This window comes from Erinaceus europaeus, chromosome 7, assembly GCF_950295315.1.
Source record: "Erinaceus europaeus chromosome 7, mEriEur2.1, whole genome shotgun sequence".
In the NCBI taxonomy this organism is placed as follows: domain Eukaryota; kingdom Metazoa; phylum Chordata; class Mammalia; order Eulipotyphla; family Erinaceidae; genus Erinaceus; species Erinaceus europaeus.
In genome coordinates this window covers 65,631,716-65,656,665 of record NC_080168.1, presented here as the reverse complement: position 1 = coordinate 65,656,665, position 24,950 = coordinate 65,631,716, and the positions used below count along the sequence as shown (strand labels likewise).

General features: G+C 53.4%; 1 protein-coding gene across 2 annotated transcripts in view; it reads left to right on the top strand.

Annotated features, from left to right (window-relative positions):
* Positions 1 to 24,950, top strand: part of TMTC1 (transmembrane O-mannosyltransferase targeting cadherins 1) — a 92,646-nt gene that overhangs the window by 25,160 nt on the left and 42,536 nt on the right. For both annotated transcript variants that reach the window (XM_016191221.2, XM_060194590.1), the window contains 5 exons: positions 8,476 to 8,557; positions 9,691 to 9,794; positions 14,999 to 15,188; positions 19,980 to 20,101; positions 21,930 to 22,097. In XM_016191221.2, the coding sequence (XP_016046707.2) occupies positions 8,476 to 8,557; positions 9,691 to 9,794; positions 14,999 to 15,188; positions 19,980 to 20,101; positions 21,930 to 22,097 (666 nt within the window). The remainder of the gene's footprint in view (positions 1 to 8,475; positions 8,558 to 9,690; positions 9,795 to 14,998; positions 15,189 to 19,979; positions 20,102 to 21,929; positions 22,098 to 24,950) is intronic.

The window sequence follows — 24,950 nt, the reverse complement described above, 5'->3', positions numbered from 1 at the left end:
CTGTGCAAAGGGGAAACTTCATGAGTGATGAAGCGGTACCATGACTCCTCTCCTCTCTCCCTTCAACTTCCCCATCCCCATCCCCACTTTCTCTCTCACCCTCTAGAACAAAGGAGAGTCTGCCAGGAACAGGGGACTCCTGCATATAAAAAGCCCCAGCAAGGCCCTGATGGCAAATATAAAGAACATTTCTCATTGTACATACACACATAACAGTGATCTGCTTTTATTCTATTTTAACTTTATTATTTTTTTTAATTCCCACCAGGGTTATCTCTGGGCCTAGGTGCCAGTACTATGAATCCACTACTCCTAGCGGCCAGCCCTTCCTTCCTTCTTTCCTTTCTTCCTTCTTTCCTTCTTTCCTTCTTTCCTTCCGTCCTTCCTTCCTTCCTTCCTTCCTTCCTTTAAATTGAGAGGGAAGGGGGTGATAGGGAAAAAAAAAGATACCTGCAGTCCCCTCTTTCACTGCTTGTGAAGCTCTCCCCCTCCAGATGGGGAGTGGGGACTCAAGTCCTAGTCCCTGATTGTGGTCACGTGTTGGTATGCTTCTAGTTCTGCTTCTGGGATCCCTTCTGTTACATTGCTTGACGTTGTGGTCTATTTACATGGTCATTCTGTTACATTGGTTTGGTCTCACTCCCCCTGCCTCCGGGAGATTTTGGTTTAGTCCTTGCCTTTTCGCTCTTCTTCCTTCTCCCCGCCCCCTATCCTACATACTTCCTTGGTTCCTGACTCTTCCGCCGGAGGAGAGAGAAACGAGACAGAATTGGGTTGTGATTAGATTAGATTAGTTTTTTGAATCGTTCGCTTGTGAATAAAGAAATACTTCTTCTCCACTCAGCCATGTGTCCCTGGTCGTCTGTCTCCTGCTGCGAAGCTAGCCCGGCATACTGGCACCCTGAACTTTGACTGACAGTCACATGCACTTAATTGGGTGCACGTCCACCCAGCCCCCAGTAATGTACGGTTCTTGTCTCTCTGGTGTTCCCCCACCCCCAGGCCCCTCATGTTTATATGTCAGATGCTGTCATGTGAATCCCAGCGCTGAGAAGGTGAGGCCCCACCAGCCCATGCTCCCTGCTCTGTGTGGAGGAGACCCTTAGGTTGGCCATGGGAGGCACTGTGGGCATCCTGCTCCCTGCCCTGTTGGCTCTGATCTCCATTTCCCTTGTCCTATGTCCTAAGGCCCCAGTACTGTACTAGGAGTCATCACTCTGCTCCCGGTACCTTGTCACTTGTGCTGTTGTCCACTTTCTAGTTCCTGGAGTTGTCAGGGCTTTGTCAAAAACAATGTGGCACCCCTGAGCAGCCATGCACAAATTGGTGCATTTTCTGGGCAGCTGTGGCATGTGGAGTTTCCTGTGTCCTGTCCTTGGCTGCAGCAGAGCTAGGAGACTGACCACGTTGACTGCACATGTGTGTCCTCCTTGCCCTGTGCTCGGGGTCTCTGTTTCTCGCTTAATTCTCACTGCGACATAGAGCAAGAAGTAGTAGCACCAGTATTCCAGGGCTCCCTAGTTCTCACTTCACTCACACTGAGGGCTGCTGAAGCTCTCCGGAACAGGAGTCTTCCCAGCAACCCTAGCTCTGATGTTTCTGTTTTGTTCTAGACCAACACTTGGCAGTCCCACCAATCCCAGCATAGTTCTGTGTTTCCCTTTTAATTTTGGATGGGGTGCTGGGGGTGGAGAGATGGATAGGGAGAGACACCCCATCACTGCTCGGCTGTTCATAAAGATTCCACTGGTGTTGTTTCCCCTCCCTTCCCAGGTGGTGTGGGGGCTCAACCAGCTCCTTGCACGTGATAAGGTGTGCACCCTACCAGCTTAACTGTCCCCCAGGCCCTGATAGCTGTTACCATTTGGGAACAAGGGGCCAGGACATAGTTCACCGAGTTGGGCACCATGATAGATAGTGCTGTGGTGTCTCTCCCCACGCTCTGCCTGCATTGCAAGTGGAAAGAATAAGAGAAAGGTGGGACTGCATGTGTGCAGGGCAAAATAAAACACACAAAATGAGCCTGGTATGAATTGGTCCCAACAACTGAGGCCTAACATAGGACTTTGCATGGTTATCATGATTTTCACCTTTGGGTGTGAACTATGGCATTAAGGAGGTGATTTATTTGCTGTGATCTGAGAAAACCTGGAATGATTTGCTGTCAGATAACTCAGGCAGACAGGACTTCCTGCCAGCAGAGGCATAGGTGGTGCCTTTAGCTTTCTCTAGCTAGTCAGTATCTGCTAAGTTGCCCTAGAAATCCTACCACACAAAATCAACTGCTGTTTACTTCTTAACCGTCCCCTTGGCCAGCACCAGGTTTCTGTATTCCTGATGACAAGTAAGAAATTGTTCTCAGCTCATTGAGAGCTACCTGTGAGTAGAAATAGCTGAGCTCTCTGGTAGGGGAGTTCATTCGCTCACTCCATCCTCCCCATTTCCTTTCTGTCGGCTCTTGGCACTCTGTAAACTGCTGGATGGTCTGAGGGAGGAGGTGTCTCCAGCAGCTCTGACTTGGCAGACCTCCCCTGGCCAGAGACTGAGTGAGTGCTCTGGGCCCCACGTGATGGGCTGCAGGCCATGTTGAGACAGACAGACACAACTAGGGATTTGGAGAAAACTAGTAAACACCTTTCTCAGTGTTTCTGTGTCTGTGTATATGGAGGAGGAGAGAGAACTATTTTTAGCTGTTGAGGTTAGTGCAAGTATAACTTAGGTTCAGAGTTTGAGGTTTTTATTTAAATGCTGCTTTCTAGTTTAGTATAACAGTGTTTATCTCAATTTTGTATATCCTCTTCTATTTTGGGTGGTCTTAGATCAAGTTTTGGATATTTTTCTGGGGAAAAAAATATAAGAAGCCAGTTTGGCTTCTTAACAGAGTTTCCACTGACCTGTACTGCCCATTGGGCAGTCCCTGGCCACTGTTACCCAATACATCCCTGCAGGTGATTGGAGGAAGAGGAGGTCAGGTGATTCATGTGCTGACAGCAGTCCCAGAATTCACCTTGCACTGATTTCCTTTTTCTGTCTTCTGACTTTATTTTCTTCCTTTTTTTTTTTTTTATAGGATGGAAAGATTCAGAAGTGGGGGGGAGGAAGGGAGAGAAGGGGGAGAGAAGAGAGACACCTGCAGACCTGCTTCAACACTTGTGAAGCTTCCCCCTTATAGGTGGAGAGAAGGGGCTTGAAAACAGGTCCTTGCACATGGTAATGTGTTCTTAACCAGGTGTACCACCTCGAGGCTCTGAACTCCTTTTCAAAATGAGTTCATGCTTCCAGCTTGCAGCTGTTCAGTGATGAATCTACCCGGCAGGAGGAGGAAGACATGGACCAAACAGCTGGATTCAGCTGGTTTTAATTGTTGGCAGTTTGATTACTTCATGTAACTCTGCCTTGCTTTGAGGGGATCTTGATTACTCTAATTTTATATACTACACTCTTGTGGGGTCTCTGTGTGGACAGCAGCCTTTGCCTCCCTGGGTAAGGCCTGGGGCAGGGTGCAGTCTCTGGGTGTCAGGGATACATATATTTAGATTTTTTAAAGTTTGTTGTTATTAGTGATTTAATATTGGTTTATAAAATTATGAGATAATGGGTATAATTCCCCACTGTTTCCATCACCAGAGTCGTGTTCCTATTCCCTCCTTTGGAAACTACAGTGGTTCTTCCCAGGTCACAGATACATTTTGTTTTTTAAGAAGCTGCCAGTCTTTCTAGGCTGACCATCTTGCTTTGGGTCCCCTACAGCCTCGGGCTCCTCCCTGTTCTGATCCTGCTGTCCCAACACACATGTCCTGCTCCCTGCCCTGCTGGCTCTCACAGCCTGATCTCCACTTCCCTCGTCCTTGTCCTGAGACTCTGGCCCCAGGTTAGGAGTCAGCACTCTGCTCTTGGCATTTTGTCGCTTGGTGCCCTTTGTCCACTTTCTAGCTGGGTTCTTGGGAGTTACTGCTCAGTTTCCAGTGTTCATGATTTTTGCTATTTTGAGCCTGGGGCTTCTCATAAGAGCAGTTTCACAGCTCAGGCCAACCTTCTCAGGCACAGAGACAGCTCCCAGTGCCATAGCACTCTGTGTGTGGTGCCAAGGGGTGTTTCTCCTTCAGACCTGGAAGCAGCCATTTTTCCAGGAGCTCTGGGTTCCTCTTGTTGGGAAACTGTTTGGGGCCTACTTGGTGTTGCTACTTGTCCTGGAAAATCAGATACTATGCTACCTTGGAATGGTGAGCGTGATGATGAGTTTGGTTTGATAGTTCACATCCAGAGATGCAGGGATTTGCACCCACCTTACTGGGGTCCAGCTCCATACAGGGGCAGGGTGGGGTGGGTGGGAGAACTGAACTGCCTCTGGGAAGTGGTTCCTGGCAAGAGCACACTTATTTGTCTCAGTCACTGGCTCAAAACAGTGAGACAGCATTGCCAGAAGTGTAATTGTTAAGAGTCATTTGTGAGGCTAGGAGATAGCTCATCTGGTCAAGTAGAGTACACATCTTACCAAGCACAAGGCTCTAGATTCAAACTCTGCCCCCACACCAGAGCATCATGGTTGATGGAGCCATGCGGTAGTGTTTCTCTTCCCTTTTCCCTACTCCTTGCTCTAAGTCCACAGAATTAAAAATATTGTGTGTGGGGGGGCACTTGGTGTGTTGCAGTGTACAAGGACTTTGTTTCATTCCTCAGTGCCTCAGTGTTATGTGAAAGCTTTTTATAATTCTTCTGATTTTTAAAGTATATAGCTCCAGGCATATGCCACGAAACTACTGGGTTTGAAGTTTACTTGATATGGTTACTCCCTGTGTAGTAGACATGGGCCACTTGTTTCATGTCAGTTTTAATTTCTAGGGATTGCTTTTTCCTAAAAGACGTAATCTTGTGTTGTAGTCATTAAACACAGCTTTGGAATTTACAGAACAAAGTGTTTTGAATACATAACTGGCAGGTGACTAGCAGGTTCATTTCAGAGTGCTAGGAATGCCATTCCTCACCTTTCTAGAACAGCATGATGACCCAAGTCATGCTCCGTATATGGAGAGCTAGAGCTCTCTGCGTGAGTGGCCGTGTACCCCTGGCATGGGCGGTGAGCCGTCCCCTGAGTGTTTGGAGACACTCATGTGGGAGCAGCCGCAGGATGTGTGTGCCTCCTCATGGGGCGGGCTGGCTGGCTGGTTCAGATGTGGGAAAACAAGGTGAAAGATGACTGTGTGTGAAACAGACCCATGGGAAATGGCTGTTTGTGCTGCAGACCCGATTTCACTTCCCTCACACTGACCTGGAGCCTGGTGTTCATCAGGGCCACTTGTTAAGAGAGAGAAACATCAAAATCAGGGACCAGTGACATATTTATGCTGTGTCCTTGGACATAGACCAGGAACAGGAGCCCCTGAGGTCCCAGGTGCTGAGGCTGGAAGGGTGAGGTCTCCTGGTGGGTGCGGCCTGGCTGGGGCTGGTGGGTTTGTCACAGATGTGTCCTGTCCTGGCATCCTCCTCAGCCATACCCCTGTTGACCCACGCCAGAGTCCTGTCCACGCAAAGTATCTGCTCACCTTCCTGCTGAGCGGGGGGCTTTCTGCACTGGGAGCAGCCTCTTGTGGTGTGCACACTGCCAGGACCCAGGGGGTGTTCACATAGTGCAGGAATGGTTGGAGATAGTGAAGCCTTGCAGACAAAAAAGAAACCCAACACAGGGAAGAGTGGCTTGTAGAGAGGGAAGCTTCCATAAACCTGTCATCTTTAAAGGCAGAACTTGCAGAGGTGGGCCATGGCATGGCAGCTCAGCGTATTGGGGCCTAGTGTGATTGGATGCTTGGCCTGGTGTATTTACAGCCAAGACCGAGCGTTTCAGCTACCACAGTGTTGACCTTTACATGGGCTCTGTGCTTTCAAGTCAATATAGGCCAGTCCCTTTGAGTCGATGGTGTGAGCTTGACTGTTGATCCTTGGCTTTAGGGCACATCCCCCTGGGCCCCAGGCCCCCTGCAGACTGTGCTCCTGTTTTGGTTTGTCCCTTTGAGAAAAAGACTCAGTGAGGAGCACTCCCAGTGGCTGTTCCTAGTAAAAATGATGGGTCTGACAGTCAGAAAGCGTGGGTGAGAAATTCCCATTTCTCTTGTTGCCAGAATCCATGAGCCCAGCCAGTTAGGAAATGCCTTCCCCCAGAGACACACTTGCTCCATGCCTGTGGAGAAGGAACAGCATGTCCTGCCAGAGACTGTGTGTGGGTGTGTGGGTGTGAGTGTGTGTGCGTGTGCATGTGTGTATGTGAATGAGTGTGTGTGTCCAGGGCAGGAACGAGAACTATGCCCAGCCTCTCCAAAGACTGAGCCTCTCTCCTGTCTGCAGTGGACACTGTCCACTGGTGTGCAGTGGGGAGTCTTGGATGCTGGGGTGGGGTCAAGGTCCCAGCTGCTGTAAGATCTGGAAGGGTGGTTTTCCTCAGCCTCGATCCTAGGACACAACAAGGTGTTGGCAGTGTCTCTGTTGGTGGTGGTGGTGGGGGCCCCACAGGGCAGAGAGTCATGAAACAAGTGGAAAGGGGAGGTACTTTGCTCTCAGTGGCATCACTGTGTCCTCTGCCCCTGTGACCTAGGAGGTGACACTCACCTGAACCTCAGTGATACACGAGTGGCATTGTTATAACACAGCTAGTTGTGGGACACAGAACAAGTGAAAACCAGGGCTCAGACTAAACCACTGTGGCCTCTGACCTATTAGTGAGCCAGAAAACCTGGGCCTCTGGTAATGAGCACTTGGCCTTTAGTGCCTCACTTTTTTTTTGGCTCACCTGCAGAGCTCCTTGCGCTGCTTGGATTCCCTTCCACAAAGTCTGGAGGCATGTGATGGGCTGCCAGGAGGTTACTGTGTGTCCTGGAGCCTTGCACCATGCTCTGAGTCGGGGCATCTCAGTCACTGTGTGTCTTGGGACCTGCACCATGCTCTGTAACAGGGTTTCTCAGTCACTGTGTGTCCTGGTGCCGTGCAACATATCTTGAGTCAGGGCTTCTCAGTCACTGTGTGTCCTGGGCCCTGTATCATGTTCTGAGGGCTTCTCAGTCACTGTGTGTCCTGGTGCCCTGTACCATGCTCTGGGACGGGGTTTCTTAGCCACTATGTGTCCTGGTGCCCTGCACCATGCTCTGGGACGGGCCTTCTCAGCCACTGTGTGTCCTGGTGCCCCTGCACCATGCTCTGAGTAAGGGCTTCTCAGTCACTGTGTGTCCTGGAGCCCTGCACCATGCCTGGGAGGCTCTTCTGTGCAGCTCCTTCTGCCTAGTTGGGTGAGCTCTCCCTCTGCTCTGGAGTCTCTGCTGGTGTCAGTGTGAGCCCTGGGTCAGGGAGGGTCAGGAGCGGTCATTCTCCCCGGAAGTTGCCTAACTGAACTTCTTGAGGAAATTTTCATGGCTAAAGGATTTCTGAACGAAGGATCTCTCTATAAACATGATTGCAGTCACCATCACAGTGGACTGCTGGTGAAGGTGGGTATGAGTTAACCCGGGTTCACAGTGGAAACCACCCCCCTAGGGGTTTGCGGTGTGGCCAGGCAGCCTCTGTGGTTTTCCTATTGCTATGCAGGGAGGCTCCGGAAGCAGGACCCCTGCCTTCCTATGCAGGTACATGGCCTGGGATGGCAGAGCTGGCTTGGAAGTGCCCATCTTCCTGGAGGCTATGGCCTTTGACTGTTAGTCACAGGAAGGCCTGGGCCTCAGAGGAGGAGAGGGTGCCAGCAGAGGCCAGTATTTCCTCAGCTCTCACCTGGGAGCAACAGTGTACCTGCTGTGGGGGACAATGTCTGACTGGACGCTGGGCACAGAGTGGGGCTAGAGAGTCAGGTGATCTCTCTGAGATGGCCAGGTTCATGGGGTCTCTCACCACACGTAGAACACAGGGAAGCAAGATGGAAGCCTGAGAGACTTTTCCTCTCACCCCCCCCCCGAGCCACTATCCTCCCTGCACGCCATGTGGACATACTGCTCCCGAGACCCACTACTTTCTGAGCAGTCATCAAACCAGTCATCTGTGTGTGATACTCACCCACTTGGGGACCCCCGCTAGACCATGCCTACTGTGTGTGGGCAGTTTAAGGTGTGACACACTCCATATGTGGGTGGGAATTATACCCCAGACTCTTACAATCGTTATAAAAACAAAACTGTTAATCACTAATAAATAACAAAAAAGTATTTAAGGTTAACAAGTAGAGGGTTGCTCTTACTTGAGGTAAAGCAGGAATGTCAACTCCCACTTTGTGTGAACTGCCCCAAGGCATGTTGTGAGCATGGAGGTATGGGGACAGCTGGGTCCTGTGCCTTTGTCTTGTCCCTGTGGGTCCCCCCCAGCTCCCTAGTCTTGTGTTGAGAGGCTAGGCCTCCCCTTCAGAGCTGGGGACTCCAGAGCCACCTCTAGTACCTGCATCTTCAGTGGTGAGGTGTCTCCCAGGGCAGCTGCCTCCCACTGACGCTGTGTGTCTGTCTGTCACAGGAACCTGAAGGAGAGCAGCAGTTGGAGCTTCCTGCAGACCACAGGGCCATTCCTGAAGAGAGCTGTTCTGGTCATCAGCTATGTGAGTATAATGTCTTGGGGAGACCTGCCCAGGCCCTGTGGGGAGTGGCCAGTGGACTCTGACCCCAGGCAGATGCTGGGTGTGCTTGTCTCAGAACACAGGGACCAGCCATGTGACACTAGGGCGGCTGTGTGAGCTGGAGTGACCATGTGTCCCCCGTATGGGGAATGCCGCTCTACAGGAAGCCATGCTATTGTGTTAGCCACAGCAGTCAGCCACCCCTCTAGAGGGGGGACCAGGGACATGTGCCCAGATGTCTGCTGGAAGCCTCTTTGTGGGCAGCTGGCAGCTCCATCTGGTGCTGAGTGCCCCTGTGGGAGTGTGTAGCCCTGCTGGCCTGGCCGTCCTGCCCTGTCCCATCCCCACAGACAGGTGATGGATCACGGAACTCACGTGCCTGGGGCTCCAGGTTCTGCCCACCCCCCGCATGTATCCTATGAAATTAGTCAGTCTACAAAGTAGAACTGGTTCATTTTCTTAGATTTGGTTGAGATGCAAGCCATTTAACAATATAGTTCTGATGTAAAGTTGGCAAATGTCTGTGTGTGTGTGTGTGTGTGTGTCTGTCTGTCTGTCATGTGCCACCAAGTTTCTCTGTCAGGCCTTATCTCTCAGGCTGGATACCTAAATGAGAGGGTCACCATTCCTGATGGCTATTTTTGTTTCTTTGTTTTGGTTTTTGTTTTCTTCCTTTTTCTTTGATGGGGGGGGGCATGGTGGTAGTGGTGAAAGAGAAGCAGAGAGGAGAGAACCCTGCAGGCATCACAGCTTTATTGCTTGTGAAGTTTACCGCTGCACATGGGGACCAGGAGCTTGGACCTGGGTCCTTGCTGGTGGTGAGGTGTGCACTCACCAGGTGCCAGAAGAGCACCTGCCAGCAGGAAACCAGAGTGGGTGAGGCCTGCAGTATCCTGTGGGGCGGCCTGACATGACCCTCCCGCTCACCACCCAAGCTCCCACCCCTGCCCTGCCTTGCCCTTCCCTCCTCCCCAGCGGTAGGTTTTGCCTGGATGCTCTCTAAGCTCAGGTTTGGAGACGAGAATTCCTGCCAAGCTCTGGAGTGTCTCCCAGGAAGGTGAGCTCTCCTGGCTGACAGAGGTGGCTTAAAGGACTCTTCCTTCCCTTCTCCACAGGTAACCGTGGTCCTCTGCTTCCGGCTATGGATAATGGGGGGCTCCATGCCCCTCTTCTCTGAGCAGGACAACCCTGCTTCCTTCTCGCCTTACCTCCTGACCAGGTGAGTCGGACTATGTCCTGGCACGGCACTCACCGGCCGGCTGACCTATGCTGCATCTGGAGTCGTGTCCTGTCGGGGGCCTGGGGAAAGGGCAGTGCCCGGTCCTGCCTGTGGCAGTCTTTCTTCCACAGGGTCTGTCTGTGTGGTTGCTGTTGTCCCCACATTGGGGTGTTTCTGCTGACCTCATGGATGTCTCAGTATGTGTTCACAGTCACAGAGCATGGACAGGCCCTGGAGCAGGAGCTGCAGCCCAGGGCTCAGAGGGGTGAGGGGGACACTTGGGAGGCCCTGGTGACAGCTCACCAGGAGAGCCTATACCTTACCTCGCCACCTGCCCCCAGGACCTTGGGTTCAAGTTGGCTCCACATGAGCACTTGGGTACAGGGGGTAGTGCTGTGATGTCTTTGTCTCTGTCTCTCCCAAACTTCCCTCCCTAAGATTAAAAATAAAAAGAATGTCAAGGGTGCTGGGAGGTGGCTTGCACACACCAGCAGGTGCAGGGGGTGGGTTCCAGCCCAGGAGAGTGCAGGCATCAGCAGGCACAGGGGTGGGTTCCAGTCCCTGGCTACCACTCAGGATCAGGGGCTTCATGAGCTATGGGGCCGTGCTGTGGTGTCTCTCACCTTCTGAGTAAAAGAAAGGAGAAATGGCTGCTGAGAGCAGTGGGATCTTGAGGGTGCCAAACCCTGGTAATGACCCTGGTGGCCAAGAAAATGGTGAAGGTTGGGCTGGGATGGAACATATGCACGTATCAGGCCCTGACACACAAAATGACGAAATGGATTGGCCAGGGAGGAGGTCAGAGGCAGCATGCAGGAACATGAGTCTTACTAGGATTCAGTTGCTTCTTTCTTGCTGTTCTAGGGACCAAAGAGATTCAGAGGGCTCAGGGCCATGTGCCTGGTAGCTGTGCTGTGCACCTGGCCTGGGTCCTACATAGCCCTGGCACCACATGGCAAGTGTCACATTGCCATGGGAAGTGCTCTCTCTGTCTCTCTCTGTCTCCCTCTCTGAAAATAGTAAACTTAGGAGTGCTTGAGGTTCCTTCTCCACAGAGAGAGAGATTTAGCTGATTGCCTGGCCTGGCTCAGGGAGTGGCTTTTAATTTCCCATCTGTTCAGCTGCTGGGATGCCTTGCTGAGCTTTTAGGCACATTATGTGTGACAGCTTTATCATCTGTTCCTCAGGACTTGCAGTTACTGTAGTGTCTGCCATGCTCAGACACTCAGTGTAAAAGGTTCTCTCCCCCGTCTGTCTCCTATATTAACATGGACTTGTGTGTCTGAGTGGCTGCCTCCTGCAGGGCCCCGCCTCCCTGCTCCTGCTTGGCTCGGCCTGTCCTCCTCTTGGCAAGAGCAAACCCTTGGGGTGTGTTCTGTGCCAGGCCCTGCTCTCTGCTTCCCACCACTCCTTGGCCTGATGAATTTGAATTGGTAGATTTCTCCTTCATTTAGCTCCATGTTTTCTTCTCTGCTGTTCCTTGTCTTTTCTATCTCTATTTGAGACAGTTTCCCATCCAAAAAGGAAAGCTTCCAACCTGACTAGCCTAGTTTTGCAGCAGACTTCATGCCAGGCTTATGGGCATGGCTCCCAGCAGACTCAGTAGTGAGAGCTTTTGAGCAGCTGTCAGAAGCCTCAGACCTCCAGCTTGCAGCGTCCCTTTCTTGGAGCCCTCAGAAACAGGTGTTTCTATCTAGGTTTTCAGAGTGCTGCTTGAGGAGCCCTTTGGCTGGGCCGTGCCACTCAGCCTTGCCTAGCATCTCAGTCTGCTCGTTAAATCTCTCCATCTGGAGTGGCCCCTCAGGGCTGACCTATCTTGGCTTCACTCCTGAGACAGGAACTTGCTGCCTTTAGAGAAAACCTGCCCTGCCAGCCACTGTTCTCACTCTGGGCAGGTCTCTGCCACCTGCCCCTTCTCACCTATAGTGAGAGGCATTCTGTCCTGCCCAGCCTCACCACCTCCAGATGAGAACAGAGAGAAAGATGGATGAGGGACCCACAGGTGGAGCCAGGCTGCCTTCACCCCTGCATGTCTGTCCAGCCAGACCATGGACAGCCTTGTGGCAGGACAGAGCCCTGACTCAGAGCATGGTGCAGGGCACCAGGACACAGACACTGAGAAGCCCCAACTCAGAGCATGGTGCAGGGCCCAGGACACACAGTGACTGAGAAGCCCCAACTCAGAGCATGGTGCAAGGCCCAGGACACATGGTGACTTAAGAAGCCCCAACTCAGAGCATTGTGCAGGGCCCAGGACACACAGTGACTGAGAAGCCCCGACCCAGAGCATAATGCAGGGCACCAGGACACACAGTGACTGAGAAGCCCCAACTCAGAGCATGGTGCAGGGCCCAGGACACATGGTGACTTGAGAAGCCCCGACTCAGAGCATGGTGCAGGGCCCAGGACACACAGTGACTGAAAAGCCCTGACTCAGACCATGGTGCAGGGCACCAGGACACACAGTGACTGAAAAGCCCTGACCCAGAGCATGGTGCAGGCCACCAGGACACACAGTGACTGAGAAGCCCTGACCCAGAGCATGGTGCAGAGCCCAGGACAGAGAGTGACTGAGAAGCCCCAACTCAGAGCATGGTGCAGGGCATGTCACTGCAGTCATCCTTTGGCCAGCTTCTACCTCTTACTTCCTAGGCCTGCTCAGAGGGTAAGGTGGGTGGACACCCAGGGCCTTCTGTGTCCACCCTCTGACCGTGGTCAATGCCTCAGCAGCTGCAGTTGTGAAAAGGGGTCCTGATCTTCTCACCCGGATGGGCTCTAGGCCTGAGACAAGAGCTCAGTGACTGAGGGGCTACCTGTCCTCCGGGCCTTCACACAGAGGATGCATGATCCCTGCCGGAAGACAGTTCCCATCATTCCTCACTCCTGTGGGCGCCTAGGTGGGCCAGTCCTTACGTCCTCCACTCATCTGCAGTTGCGCTCCCAGGCTGCCTACCGCCTGCTGCCTGCTGGTGAGGTACATGTCCATGCTGGGCTGTGTGCTTTCCTGCCTGGTGGCTGCTGTGAGCTCTGCAGGGACTGCTCTCCCAGGGAGAGGCACACATATGAGAGTCCCAGGCACCTTGAGAGAAAGGGAGAAAGAAAACAACTTTGCTAGAGTCTGTGAATAGCAGTCTGGGATCACTTAGCATCTAACACATTCTTGACCCCTAGGCCTGTCAGATCCCCAGGGTAGCAATACAGAACAGAAAAGGGGTCATTATTATTCAGAATATGCTGCTGACAAGGCTCTTAGTCTTTACTTTTCCATCTCAACCTGGGCGTGCAGATCGATTCAGCTGTTAGTAACTCACAGGGCGATCAATAGCTTTCCCACCTGTAATTAATGGAGGCTGTGTGCATTGGTCCAGCACTGTGATATTGAGCTATTAGTGGTTCCACTTGAGAAGGAAAGAGTGGCTTCTCTCTTTTTCCTGCATGTGTGTGTGCGCGTGTTTCCTATGAAACTCTCCAAGCATAAGAAAGTGGATATATGGTGTGCGGAGCCCAGGGGACATCGATGTCTCTCCCCCCAAAGCCCCTCCTGCTGGCAGGGTCCCCGGCGCCAACCCTCTCGCCCTTGTCCGCATGTTGGGGTGCAGGAGTGGAGTCCTCGCTCCTTGTGTTGTGTTCTCCATTATGTTGGAGGTGTCTGGTCACCTTCCTCCTGCTTCCTCATGGGACAGGGGAGGAGTGGGCAGCATCTGGTGACTGGGCTGCTGTGGGTCAGTCCTGACATCCAGGGTGGGCATCTAGGTGTCAGACCCTGCCTGTGAGCTGGAGGGCCCTCTTCTTCCTCTCACGCTGGTCCTGTCAGCTAGGACAGACACAGACACTGCAGCTCGGTTTACTGTTTCTCTAAGAGGCTAGGAGTGAGTGACATCTGCACGGTTCTGGACATCTAGACTTAGAGACACATTTCAGGGGCCAGGTGGTCGAGCACACACATTACAGTGTACAAGAGCCCAGGTTCAAGCCCCTGCTCGCCACCTGCAGGGGGAAATCTTCACGAGCGGTGAAGCAGGGCTGCAGGTGTCTTGTTCTTTATCTCCTTCTGCCTTCTTGACTTCACTGTCTCTATTCAATAAATAAATAAAATAATTAAAGCCACATCTTCAGGAATTCAGCCTTTCTGCTGCTATACACATTCCTTACATGTTTCTTTCCTGATTCTTGTCTGGAGTGGTTATGCATGTATTTTAGCCATCAGTTGAAGTAGATGCCCTGAAAACTAGGTCTGGCTCTCTGTTGAGAAGCCAGCACCTCCCAGAGCTGCTAGAACCCAGTATAGACACAACTTAAGACTAAATGGCTCTCTGACCTTGCCTTTTCCTTGAGATAGTATCAACAGTGTAGAAATATCTTTTTTGGGGGGCTGGGTGGTAGCACAGTGGGTTTAGCACACGTGGCACAAGGTGTAAGGACCAGCGTAAGAATCCCAGTTTGAGCCCCTGCCTCCCCACTTTCAGGGGGTCTGCTTCACAAGCAGTGAAGTAGGTCTATGGTGTCTATCTTTCTCTCCCCCTCTGTATTCCTGTCCTTTCTCGATTTCTCTCTGTCCTATCCAATAACAACAACAGCAATAACAACAACAACTAACAATGATAAACAGCAAGGGCAACAAAAGGGGAAAAAAGCCTCCAGGAGCTGTAGATTTGTAGTGCAGGCACCGAGCTCCAGCAGTAACCTTGGAGGCAAAAAAAAAAAAAAAAATTTTTTTTTTTTTTTTACTTGTATCGAGACAGAGAAATTGAGTAAGAAAGGAGTGGTAGATACCTGAAGCACTGCTTCTCCCCTTACAGGTGGGGCTGGGGACTTGAACCCAGGTCTTTGAACACTGTAGCATGTATATTCTATTGCATGCGCCACTCCTGGCCCCGAAATGTTATTTTTTTCTTGGGAATCCAGGGCCCTCTGCGTGAACTCCCCTGCTGAGTCGGCCCAGCTGATGGTCATTGTGTGTGTGTCAGAGAGAGAGAGGCACCAAAGCACCCCTCCAGCACCCCTGGATCCCCTCCAGTCTCTGTCCTTGCTGCTCTCATATGGTGACGGTCCCAAACCCAGGACCTCACACTTGGAAGGTGGGTGCTCGACCCACCGAGCCGTCTTGCTGGCCTTGCAAAGACTGCAGAGAAGAAGCCTGGCATGGGAAGGCCCACGGGCACCCTGGGCCAGAGCAGGTCTTAGCAACTGCCCTCTCTCCGCAGGTTCCTCACTTACTCCTACCTCCTGGCCTTCAATGTGTGGCTGCTACTGGCACCCATCACCCTGTGCTACGACTGGCAGGTGGGCAGCATCCCCCTGGTGGAGAGCGTCTGGGACGTGCGCAACCTGGCCACCCTTCTCCTGGCCCTCGTCATGACCCTGCTGAGCCTCCACTGCTGGGCGGCCTTCAAGGTGAGCGCCTTAGGACCCGGTGATCCCCCTCCTGAGGTAGCTCAGTGACGTCAGTGACTCTCCCTGGGGTCTGGGTCAGCCTGAAATCATTTTCTGACTGGGAGATTTGGTGTACTCAGACTTCTCCAGGTAGGGGAGCTTGCAGGTCCACACACCTTGGCTGCCTCCATCATCTGACTTCTTCCCTTTAAGAAATGATTGTGGCAGTCCATGTCTGCAAACAAGATGTTTCCCTGTGGTGGCCAGCTGACTATGAAGTGGTCTGTTAGCTTCAGTGTAAGGATTGCTGAGATCACAGTGACACTCATGAGTGTTTCAGCGTAACTGAGTCTGCTTCACTGATGGCTGCCCTTGTCAGTGGGTGAACTATTAAAGGTATGCTTGGGCTGTGGCAACCTGGCTAAGTTCACAGACTGCCATGTACAAGGACCCGGCAGGTGGCAGGAGAGGAGAGCCAGCCCAGACCTGGGTAGCCCATCGGTTCATAGGTGGTGCTGAGCTCAGCTCACACTTGGATGATCCCTTGACTGTCGTCTTCTGACATGTTGCTGAGAGGATTGGACAGGGGAGGGTAGTTGTTTTTTTTTGCCCCCATTGCTGATGCTTCACCACTGTCAGAAAAAGACAGCACTGGAGCTCCTCTCTCTCTCCCCTCTTTCTCTTTCCCTCTTCCCCTCTCTTTCCCTCTCTCTCCCTCTTCCCCTCTCTCTTTCCTTTTTTCTCCTTCTTTCTCAATAGGAGACTCAATAGTAAAGCATGGATGAGACCCTGGGTTTGCTCTCTGGCACTGAATTAAAGAAATAGAAAGCAATGAGGACCATAGGTCAAAACAAAAAAATTAATAGCATAAAAAATTCTAGGAGATCACCAAGCATGAGGGCCTGTGCTCAAGTCCCTGGCTCCCTATCTACGGGGGGGAGGTGGGTTCACAAGTGATGAAGCAGGCCTGCAGGTGTCTCTCTCTCTCTCTCAATTTCTCTCTACCGTATCTAATAAAATTAGAAAGAAAGAAAGAAAGAAAGAAAGAAAGAAAGAAAGAAAGAAAGGGAAAGAAAGAAGTAGCCTCTAGGAGCAGTGGATTTACAGTGCTGGCATGGAGCCTGTGTCATTCACAGAAGGCTATCAGAGCTGCTCCCTGGGGTGTGGGGACATAGTGCCAGCACCCGGTGCCTTGGGTGGCCCCCGGCAGCAGTGTTGTCCTGCCACGCCTTGACTCATTCTTCTCAGGGATCAGTGGCACCTCCAATTCTACCCACTTTGTCCCCCACAAGCACTATGCTATTTTCCCTAGTGGCTAGCAGGTTCCCACTGAGTGTACCCCTGCAGCTTCTCTGCCCGGCCATCTTAGGTGGGCAGCTGGCTAGGCCTGGGTCTTGGCCGTGGCTTGAACACAGGTGCAGATGACCTATCGGGCCATGGGTGTCCTCTGGAGCTCCTGGGAGTGGGGCTATGGGGCCATTGCTGCTGGCATTCTCAGAGACAAGATCTTGAGTTGTGTGTGTGCTGTGCCATCTGAGAAGAGGCAGTGAAGCCTGTGAGACACTGGCCTTGCTGGGCCAGGAGACGTGCTGTGTGGAAGGTGTATCCTGCGTCAGCACACAGGCCCCATAGGCACGAGGCCTCTGTCAGGTAGCAGTGACATGGGTGTGTCCATGGGCCTCTCTCACACCCTGTCAACATCCAGATAGAGGGGCTGCCTCTACCAAACTTGGGCTGCAAGCAGGGCGGGGTATGCGATCTCCTATGCTGGGCTCTACATAGGGTGCAGCTCACGGCTCCTCATCTGCTGGCGCCCTCGGGGGTCCTTCCTGCAGGACCAGGGCTGTGGTGTGTCTCCACACTGGTGAGCTGGGTCGTCTATGATGGTGGCCGTGAGGAAGGGAAGGGCTCCCTGCTGCTTGTCTGCCCGCACATGCTTTCTCCCACAGTGCCACATCCTGAAGGGCTGCTGTGATCCCTGCTCCCAGGAATGGGGGCAGTCACCAATGTGGGAAGGGGGACAGAGAGAGCAAGCTGTGGAGGTTTCAGAGGGGAGGGCAGGAGGGAAGGAGAGAGTCTCCCACAGAGACATGGGAGGGACCTCGAGTGAGGTGCCACCCAGGGCAGGACCCGGGTTCTGATAAAGAGCTCTGTCGTCTGTTTGGTCCACATGGAGCCTTCCCAGGCCGTGCCCTGGGTCACCGGATCAGCCCCTGACAAGGTCCCTCTGCCGACTGCATGGGGATCCCATCTTCTGCACAGCTGGCGCATGGCAGCTTCTGCAGTTCAGGGGTATCACCTGCTTGACTCATGGGCGTACCTCAAGCTCCTGGTGGCACGGGGACAAGGGGCCCCTTCTGTCTGGGGCCCTCTTACTGCCTGCTGTCACTGCCTGGGGCCCTCTTACTGCCTGCTGTCACTGCTGCTTTCTGTTTCACCATGAGACTTCCAGCCTACTGAGGCCTTGCTGCAGACCTTGGAGTCTTGGGGATGTAGAGGATGAGCAGTGTCTCTTCTGGAGGCTGATTCAGTGCCAGGACTTGGTGGAGAGAGACTTTCCTTCTCCTAAAGGAAAAGTTTATTTCTCTTACTTTCTAAGAACTCCCCAAGGGAAAGTGGATCAGGGAGTACATGGTTGTGAGGTCTCACTCTGAGCCTCTGTCCAGCATCACTGCTGTGTCTTCCTCAGGCACACGCTCCAGCTCTCCATGGCTGCTCCAGACTGGAAAGCAATCTGAGTGAAAAGGGGTGCAAGGCATAGATTGTGAATGCCTGACCAGGAAAATTGGACCCCTCTTCTCCCCCTTCTTCCTCTGCCTCTTTTTTTGCAACCTGGGTTATCTTAAGGACTTGATACCTGCACTGTGAATCCACAGCTCCACTGGTCCTTTTTTTTTTTTTTTCTTTCTTTCTTTTTACTTGCTAGAACAGAGAGAAATTGAGAGGGGGTGTGGGAAGATGGGGAGAGAGAGAAAGACACCTGCACACCCGCCTCACTTCTTGTGAAGCTTCCCCTCCTCCACCTCACCCCTACAAGTGGGGAGTGGGAGCTTGAACCCAGGCCCTTGCACTCTCAACCAGGTGTTCCTCAACCAGGCCCCCCTGCTTCCTTCTCACTGAGGTTGGCTTCTAGGAGGGAGACAGTCTTCTGTGTGGAAAAGAGCCTTACCTAGACTGTGTCCCTTGAGGCTGCATGTCTCTCCTCTCATTCCTGTGACCTCAAGTCTGTCAGTGTCTGATCTTCTGGATGGCCGCCACCCTCCTCTCCAGCTTCTCTCACTCAGCTTTTGACTCACAGCTTTGTTACCAGGGCCACTCACTTAAGCCCCGCCTCACATGTGGTGGCTGGGCCTGGCCCTTCCACACCTCCAGGGGTCAGAGTCAGAATGCACCATCTGAGACCAGCTCTAGAGAGCAAGCAGGACCCAGGCATCCTGTGTGTGTGAATGAGGGGGCACCCCGCATCTTCCTCCCAGCACAGTGAGCCTTACTCACCCACCCTACCCCAGAATCAGTGAAGGTCAGTGAGAAGATCCCACGATCTGCCGGTTCTTCCCCATTTTAGCAAGAAACATTGGCTGTGGCAAGGCAGTGGCCCACCTGGTTGAGTGCACACACTACACTATAAGGACCTAGATTCAAGCCCCTGCTCCCTACCTGCAGAGGGGAAGCTTTATAAGCTGCAAAGCAGGTCTGCAGGTGTCTCTCCCTGCCCCATATCCTCCTTCCCTCTCAATTTCTGTCTCTGTCCAAAACAGGTAAGTGAGTAAAATATTTAAAAAGAAAGAAACATTTGCTCCTGGCACCACAGACTCTTAGGCAGGTACTCTGTCCTTTGCTGATTCTGTACTTTGTGTTCTCAAGCTGGAATCTCAAGTCTGATCTGCACCCCAGTGTTGGCTGGCGGCTTCTTCATAAGATACACTTGCCGCCCCCCTGCCCTCTCCCCCCCACAGTGGCTTCGAGCAGATATGGCTTCCTGTGCAGCAAGGGTGACAGTCTGTGACGCAGGCTTTGGCTTCTTTGCTCGCACCCGCTAATTCTGCAGTCTGCTTTGTCTAGGCGGGAGGGAGCCCGGTGCTTGGAGCCCCTGGTTATTTAGGGGGAGAGGCCCCAGTTGCATGAGCTCAGCTGGCATCAGCAGTGTCAGCGTTTGTGGTCACAGCAGAGCCGAGGACCAAGTCCCCAGACACGGCAGGGTGTGGGAAGTCCATCACTCTATGGGCGGGAGGAACTAGTAGCTCACGTCAGGGAGTCTGTCTTTAAATCCTTTTAGTCTTTTTCAGTTAACAGAAGGGAGAGACATTTAGAAATATCATGTAGAAGAGGAAACCTCAGGGTTCTCTGGTGTCTCTCCTTTCTCTGTTTCACTTTCTGTCTGTCTCCTTCCTTATCTGAAGACAAAAGGAGGGAGGGAGAGAGGGAGAGTCCAACAGGAGTGTGCAGGCAAAGCCCCAGCTAAGCCTCAGTGGCAAAAAAATGTAAATTGTTCTTAAACTTGTGAGCTGGGATGTCCAGAGCCTCAGGCATGGCAGTCCTGTGCTCTGCAAGGTGGAGCTATCTTCCTGGCGATGGAGAAGATACACCCCCCCACACACACACACACTTTGCATCAAGGCTGGACCTGCCCTCAGATGTGTCCACATCAAGTAGACACCCCTGCCCCCCCCCAGTGAGAAGTGGAGACTGACAGCTATCACCTGCACCTGCTCTAGCTCCCCGCCCCCTGTGCCCAGTGAGGAGTAGAGATGGGGCTGTGCAGTATGATGGCTGCATGGAATCTAATGTGTCCTTCACTGTTGTGTGTTTCAGAGACTGGAGCACAGGGAAGTGCTAGTGGGCTTGTTGTTCCTGGTCCTCCCGTTCATTCCGGCCAGCAACCTCTTCTTCAGGGTGGGCTTTGTGGTGGCCGAGAGAGTCCTTTACATGCCTAGGTAATTATCCCTTCCAACCCCTGTGCAGCAGTGCGAGGGCCAGCGTGTGTGTGTGTGTGCGCACGCGCACGAGCGTGTGTGCATGTCCTTTCTGTCCTCGTGGGGCTGGGAGTCCCTTTCTCCACTGAGCAGGAGCAGGTGTGTCCTCAGCCCTCCATGGGGTTACAGCCGGGCCTGCAAGTCAAGGAGTCAGTGGGGTGGGGGGGCGGCGGCAGTGGTATTCTTAGCAGACTTCCTAGGACCAGGTCATTCTGTGAGTGATAAAGATCTGTGAGCTGCAACTTTGCAGGAAGTGTCATGAGTTGCTGCACCTGGTAGAGCGCACACTGCTGTGTATGAGGACCCTGGGTTGAAGCCCCCGCCATTCCCACATGCAGGGGAGAAGCCTTCTGAGTGGTGGAGTGGTGCTGCAGGTGTCCAGCTCTCTCCTCCTCCTCCTCCTTCTTCTTCTTTTCTCTCTCTCTCTCTCTCTCTCTATCTCTCTCTCTCTCCTCTCTCCTTCTCTACTTCTCTCTCTGGAAGGGAGGAGAGAGAGAAATGGCCACTGGGAATGATGGAGTGTGCAGGCACTGAGTCCCAGTGATAATAACCCTGGTGGCAAAAAAAATCAGTAATATGATTGCAGTTGACTTCAGCCTATTTCTTCTATTTCTCTTTCTCTCTCGCTCATTTTCTCCCTCCCACTCCCTCCTTCCCTCTCTTTGTTTAAAATGGAAACAATCTCGAGAGTAACCTGGAATGGGTGGTGAAATGACCAGGGCACTGGAGTGTGTGAGTTCTTGGTGCTGCTCAGCCCTGGTGTGGGGGCAGTGCTGAGCCTGTGTGCTCCTGTCACCCAGAGCACAGCCCTCAGAGCCTTAGGAGAGCAGCATTGGTGCAGGGGAGGACAAAGAGCAGGCGTGAGGGCAGAACTTTCTGGGGTTAGTGAGACCACAGGCGTGGTGGGGTTCTGAAGGAGCAGGTAAGACACGTCGCCTGCTCTGGGGGAGACCTGCACTTGTGCTGCAGAGAACCTGGCTCTGGGGAACAGCCTGGGGTCCTGTGAGACCCAGGGTTGCAGCAGAACCCAGACTCAGCTCACTCCCAGGCTCTGTACATGCCTGGAAGGGGACCGGGGCCAGGACTGAGGCCGGGGGTGGTTCTGACATGAGTCTGCTGCCGACAATGGAGTTCTGAGGACGGGGCTGTGTGTGCTTCACCCAGTCTCAGCACCATGAAGGAGAGCTGTGTGGGTGGTGGAGCAGTGCTGGGCCTCTTCCCTCTGTGTGCCTCTTTACCTCCCTTCTTTTCTGCCTCTCATTTCCTGAAATTTAAGAACTTGTCCCAGGGAGTCCTGTCAGTGCAGGCGTGAGGCCCTGGCTTCAGTCCCCAGCCCTGCAAAGACTCCCACATCTCTGCATCTGTGTGTAGGGTTGTACTTAGAATAGTTTGTAGTCGCCATAGTGTCCACAGTGTGTACAGGACAGTCACAGGCATTTAGAGTATCTTGAGACTTAAGCTGCCAGCTAACTGCTTGAGGGTTGAGGGGGTGGCAGCCTGGGAATAGTGGGAGCTGCAGCTGTGTTGGGCTCCCTCCGTTCCTCAGGGGTGATGTGAGATCTCTGAGATAGGGCTCAGGCCAGGGCTCCCTACCTGTGGTGGGCTTCTCTATGCTGTAGACTGTGCTCTCCATCTAGGAAGGTCCTCCCTGGGTGGGCTCAGGCCTGTGCTCCCCTCTGTGAGGGTCCTTCTTGGGTGGGCCCAAGTGTTCTCCCTGTCTGTGAGGGTCCTCTCGGGATGGGCTCAGACCTGCGCCCCCCGACTGAGTGACCCTGCCCCCCATTTCCAGCATGGGCTACTGCATCCTGGTCGTGCAGGGACTGAGCCGGCTGTGTGCTGGGCTGGGCCGCTGTGGGGCCGCCACACTGACCGTGTCCACAGGGCTGCTGCTGCTGCTCCTGTCCTGGAAGACGATGAAGCAGAATGAGAGCTGGCTGTCGAGGGAGGCCCTGTTCAGGTAGGGCCGGGCGGCTCCACGGGTCCCCTGTCTGAGGCTGTGTGCGTGTGGGAAATGTGTGAGCCCAGAACCCCTGAGGTTTAACTTGTCATTCAGCAAAGGCAGCACTTGGGCCCTTCCCAGGACCAGCTTGTTTGTTTATTGAGGGAGGAGATGCATCACAGCACTGACCCAGCACTGTGCTGCTCTCATGTGGTGCTAGGGCTTGAACCCATGCCTTGTGTGTGGTGAGCCGCATGCTTTGCCTGGCAAGCTGCCTCCTGGCTCAGGTCCTGGGGATGAGCTCAACACCTCATGCCGTAGGGAGCCAGTAGTTGCCTGGTGTCTTCATCTTCAGTTTAGAGAGAGGCTTCCAGAGAGAAAAAGCACAAGGGAGGGGGGCTGGAGAGCCAGCAGAGCCAGCAGAGCACTGCTCCCCTACCACGCCATGCTATGCATGGTGCCAGCTGGAAGGCAGTCTGCAGTCAGCATTGTGAAGCTCTGTGCAAGCTCCATCTCCACACTTTTATCACACGGTGTGGGGAAGGTGTGGGGCTGCAGAGGGAGCTGGGCACCATCTAGGTGGGGAGCAGGGTCTGAGGGGTGCAGGGGCTTCTGGCCCTGCCAGGAAGCCCTCCGACTTCATAGAGGGCGGCTCATGGACCTCCCCTTTGCTTTCCATGGCCAGCCCTTCCTCAGAGACTTGGCAAGGGCTGCGTGCTCCCCTGTGGCTTGAGCAGCACCAGTAGCGGTCATGTTGCTTCAGGGTCAGTCCTCAGCCCTCTGCAGACAACAGCCATGGAAGAAAAGGCAGGCAGGCAGGGCTGGTGGAGCAGGCCTCCCGGAGTGCCTGTCCTCAGGGGTGGGGGTGTGAGAGGACACTCACTGCTGGCCACAGGCCTGCCCAGCCAGAAAGCTGTGTGGACATGTGCTTCACACTGCTGGGCCTCCCCTGAGTCCACGGGGACCAGCTGAGGTATGGGAACCCTCACCCCTCTAGGTCCGGTGTTCACACATCCCTCGGTGCTGAGTGATTGGAGTGGGCAGTTCTGCAGCCCTCGTGCAGCCTAGGTCAGTGGGCAACCACGCTGCTGTCCCTGTAGTCCTGCTTTCTGCCAGACCTCAGGCCCAGGGCCTCTCACATGGCAGGTATATGCTTTTCTGGTGGGCCATCGCCTGGCTCGGCCCAGTGTCTCTGACAGAACACACACACACACACACACACACACACACACACACACACACACGTATCCCTGACAGAACACACATATACACTCTTCACCCCCCCCACATACAGCCAGGTCAGTGTCCCTGACAGAACACACACACTCCCTGACATAACACATACCCCTACTCTGACAGAACACACATAGACCCAGCCCATTGTCCCTGACAGAACACATATACACCTAGCCCAGTGTCCCTGACAGAACACACACACACACACACACACACACACACACACACACACACACACACACACACACACACACACACACCTACCATGACAGAACACACACACCCACAGCCCAGTGTCCCTGACAGAACACACACACACCCCTATCCAGACAGAACACACACACACACACACACACACACACACACACACACACACACATACTCTCTCTCTCTCTCTCTCTCTCTCTCTCTGTCCTTGACAGAAAACTCACATAACCCCTACCCTGACAGAATACACACACACACACACACACACACACACACATACACACACACACACACACACAGTCCCTGCAACACACACACACACCCCTACCCTGACAGAACACACACACACACACACACACACACACACACACACACACACACACACACACACACACACACACACACACTGTCCCTGACAGAACACACACTCACTCCTACCTCTCTGCCCACCGAGATACTGGCTGTGCTGAGGCAGGCAGAGTCTTCAGACCCCCTGGCTGCATGCGGCTTTTTTTCTTGGCCCTGTTTTCAGAAGACCCAGCACAGACCCTGGTGTTGGAGAAAATCCAATTACTCATGGCATCTAGGCCTTCCCAGTGAGGCCCTTCTCCACAGCTACAGACACAGCTCTGTGCTTCTCTTGGCAGAAACACACAATAGCCCACAAACACATGTGCATCTCTCCAGAGGCCGAGTCCTCGATCCAGGCAGGGGCTCAGGAGGCACAGGGCCTGGGCCAGAAGGCAGCCAGACTACAGCCACCGTGCGACCCTGTGCTTCTCTCTGAGGTTGGCTCACAGGGAGCCTTGCTGCTCTGTCCTGCCTGCCCCCCTCACAGGAGCCCTCTTGACAGCCTGTGATGGACCAGGGCGTCCTGCTCAATTGCAGCAAACAAAACTACAAAACCGCAGCTGGATGTCGAAACTGCCCAAATTCCAGAAACCCTGCGAGGACAGAGGTGGAGTCTCTTACCAGCCCCAAGGAGCAGTTGGCGCTTTCGCTCCTCTCCCTGAAGGATGCCCCTGGCTTGTCCTCTCCATCTCACAGAGCCAAGGTCAGCTGCTGCCAGGTGCATTCTGGGGCTGGAAGGTAGCCAGTTCCCAGTGTGGGCATTGGCCCAGCGCCCTCTACCACGTTCTGGCTCAGCCCTGATTTGGATCAGTCTCAGGCAGATTCAGAGCTCACAGTACCCCAGTGTAAAATCCACTCCCCATCATAGGGTCTGCGACTCTGGCGAGGGCCACCACCTCCCTGGACCCGAGTGTCTTCATGGCTGGCATGGGAGGGAGACTCCCTGCCTGCCCAGCTGGTAGGGTGTCTGAAAGCCAGCATTCTCCCCGGGCCTGGCTGTTCAGCAGCCTGTGGACACCGAGCCCCCCCTTTTTTTTATTTCTTTATTGGAGAATTAATGTTTTACATTCAACAGTA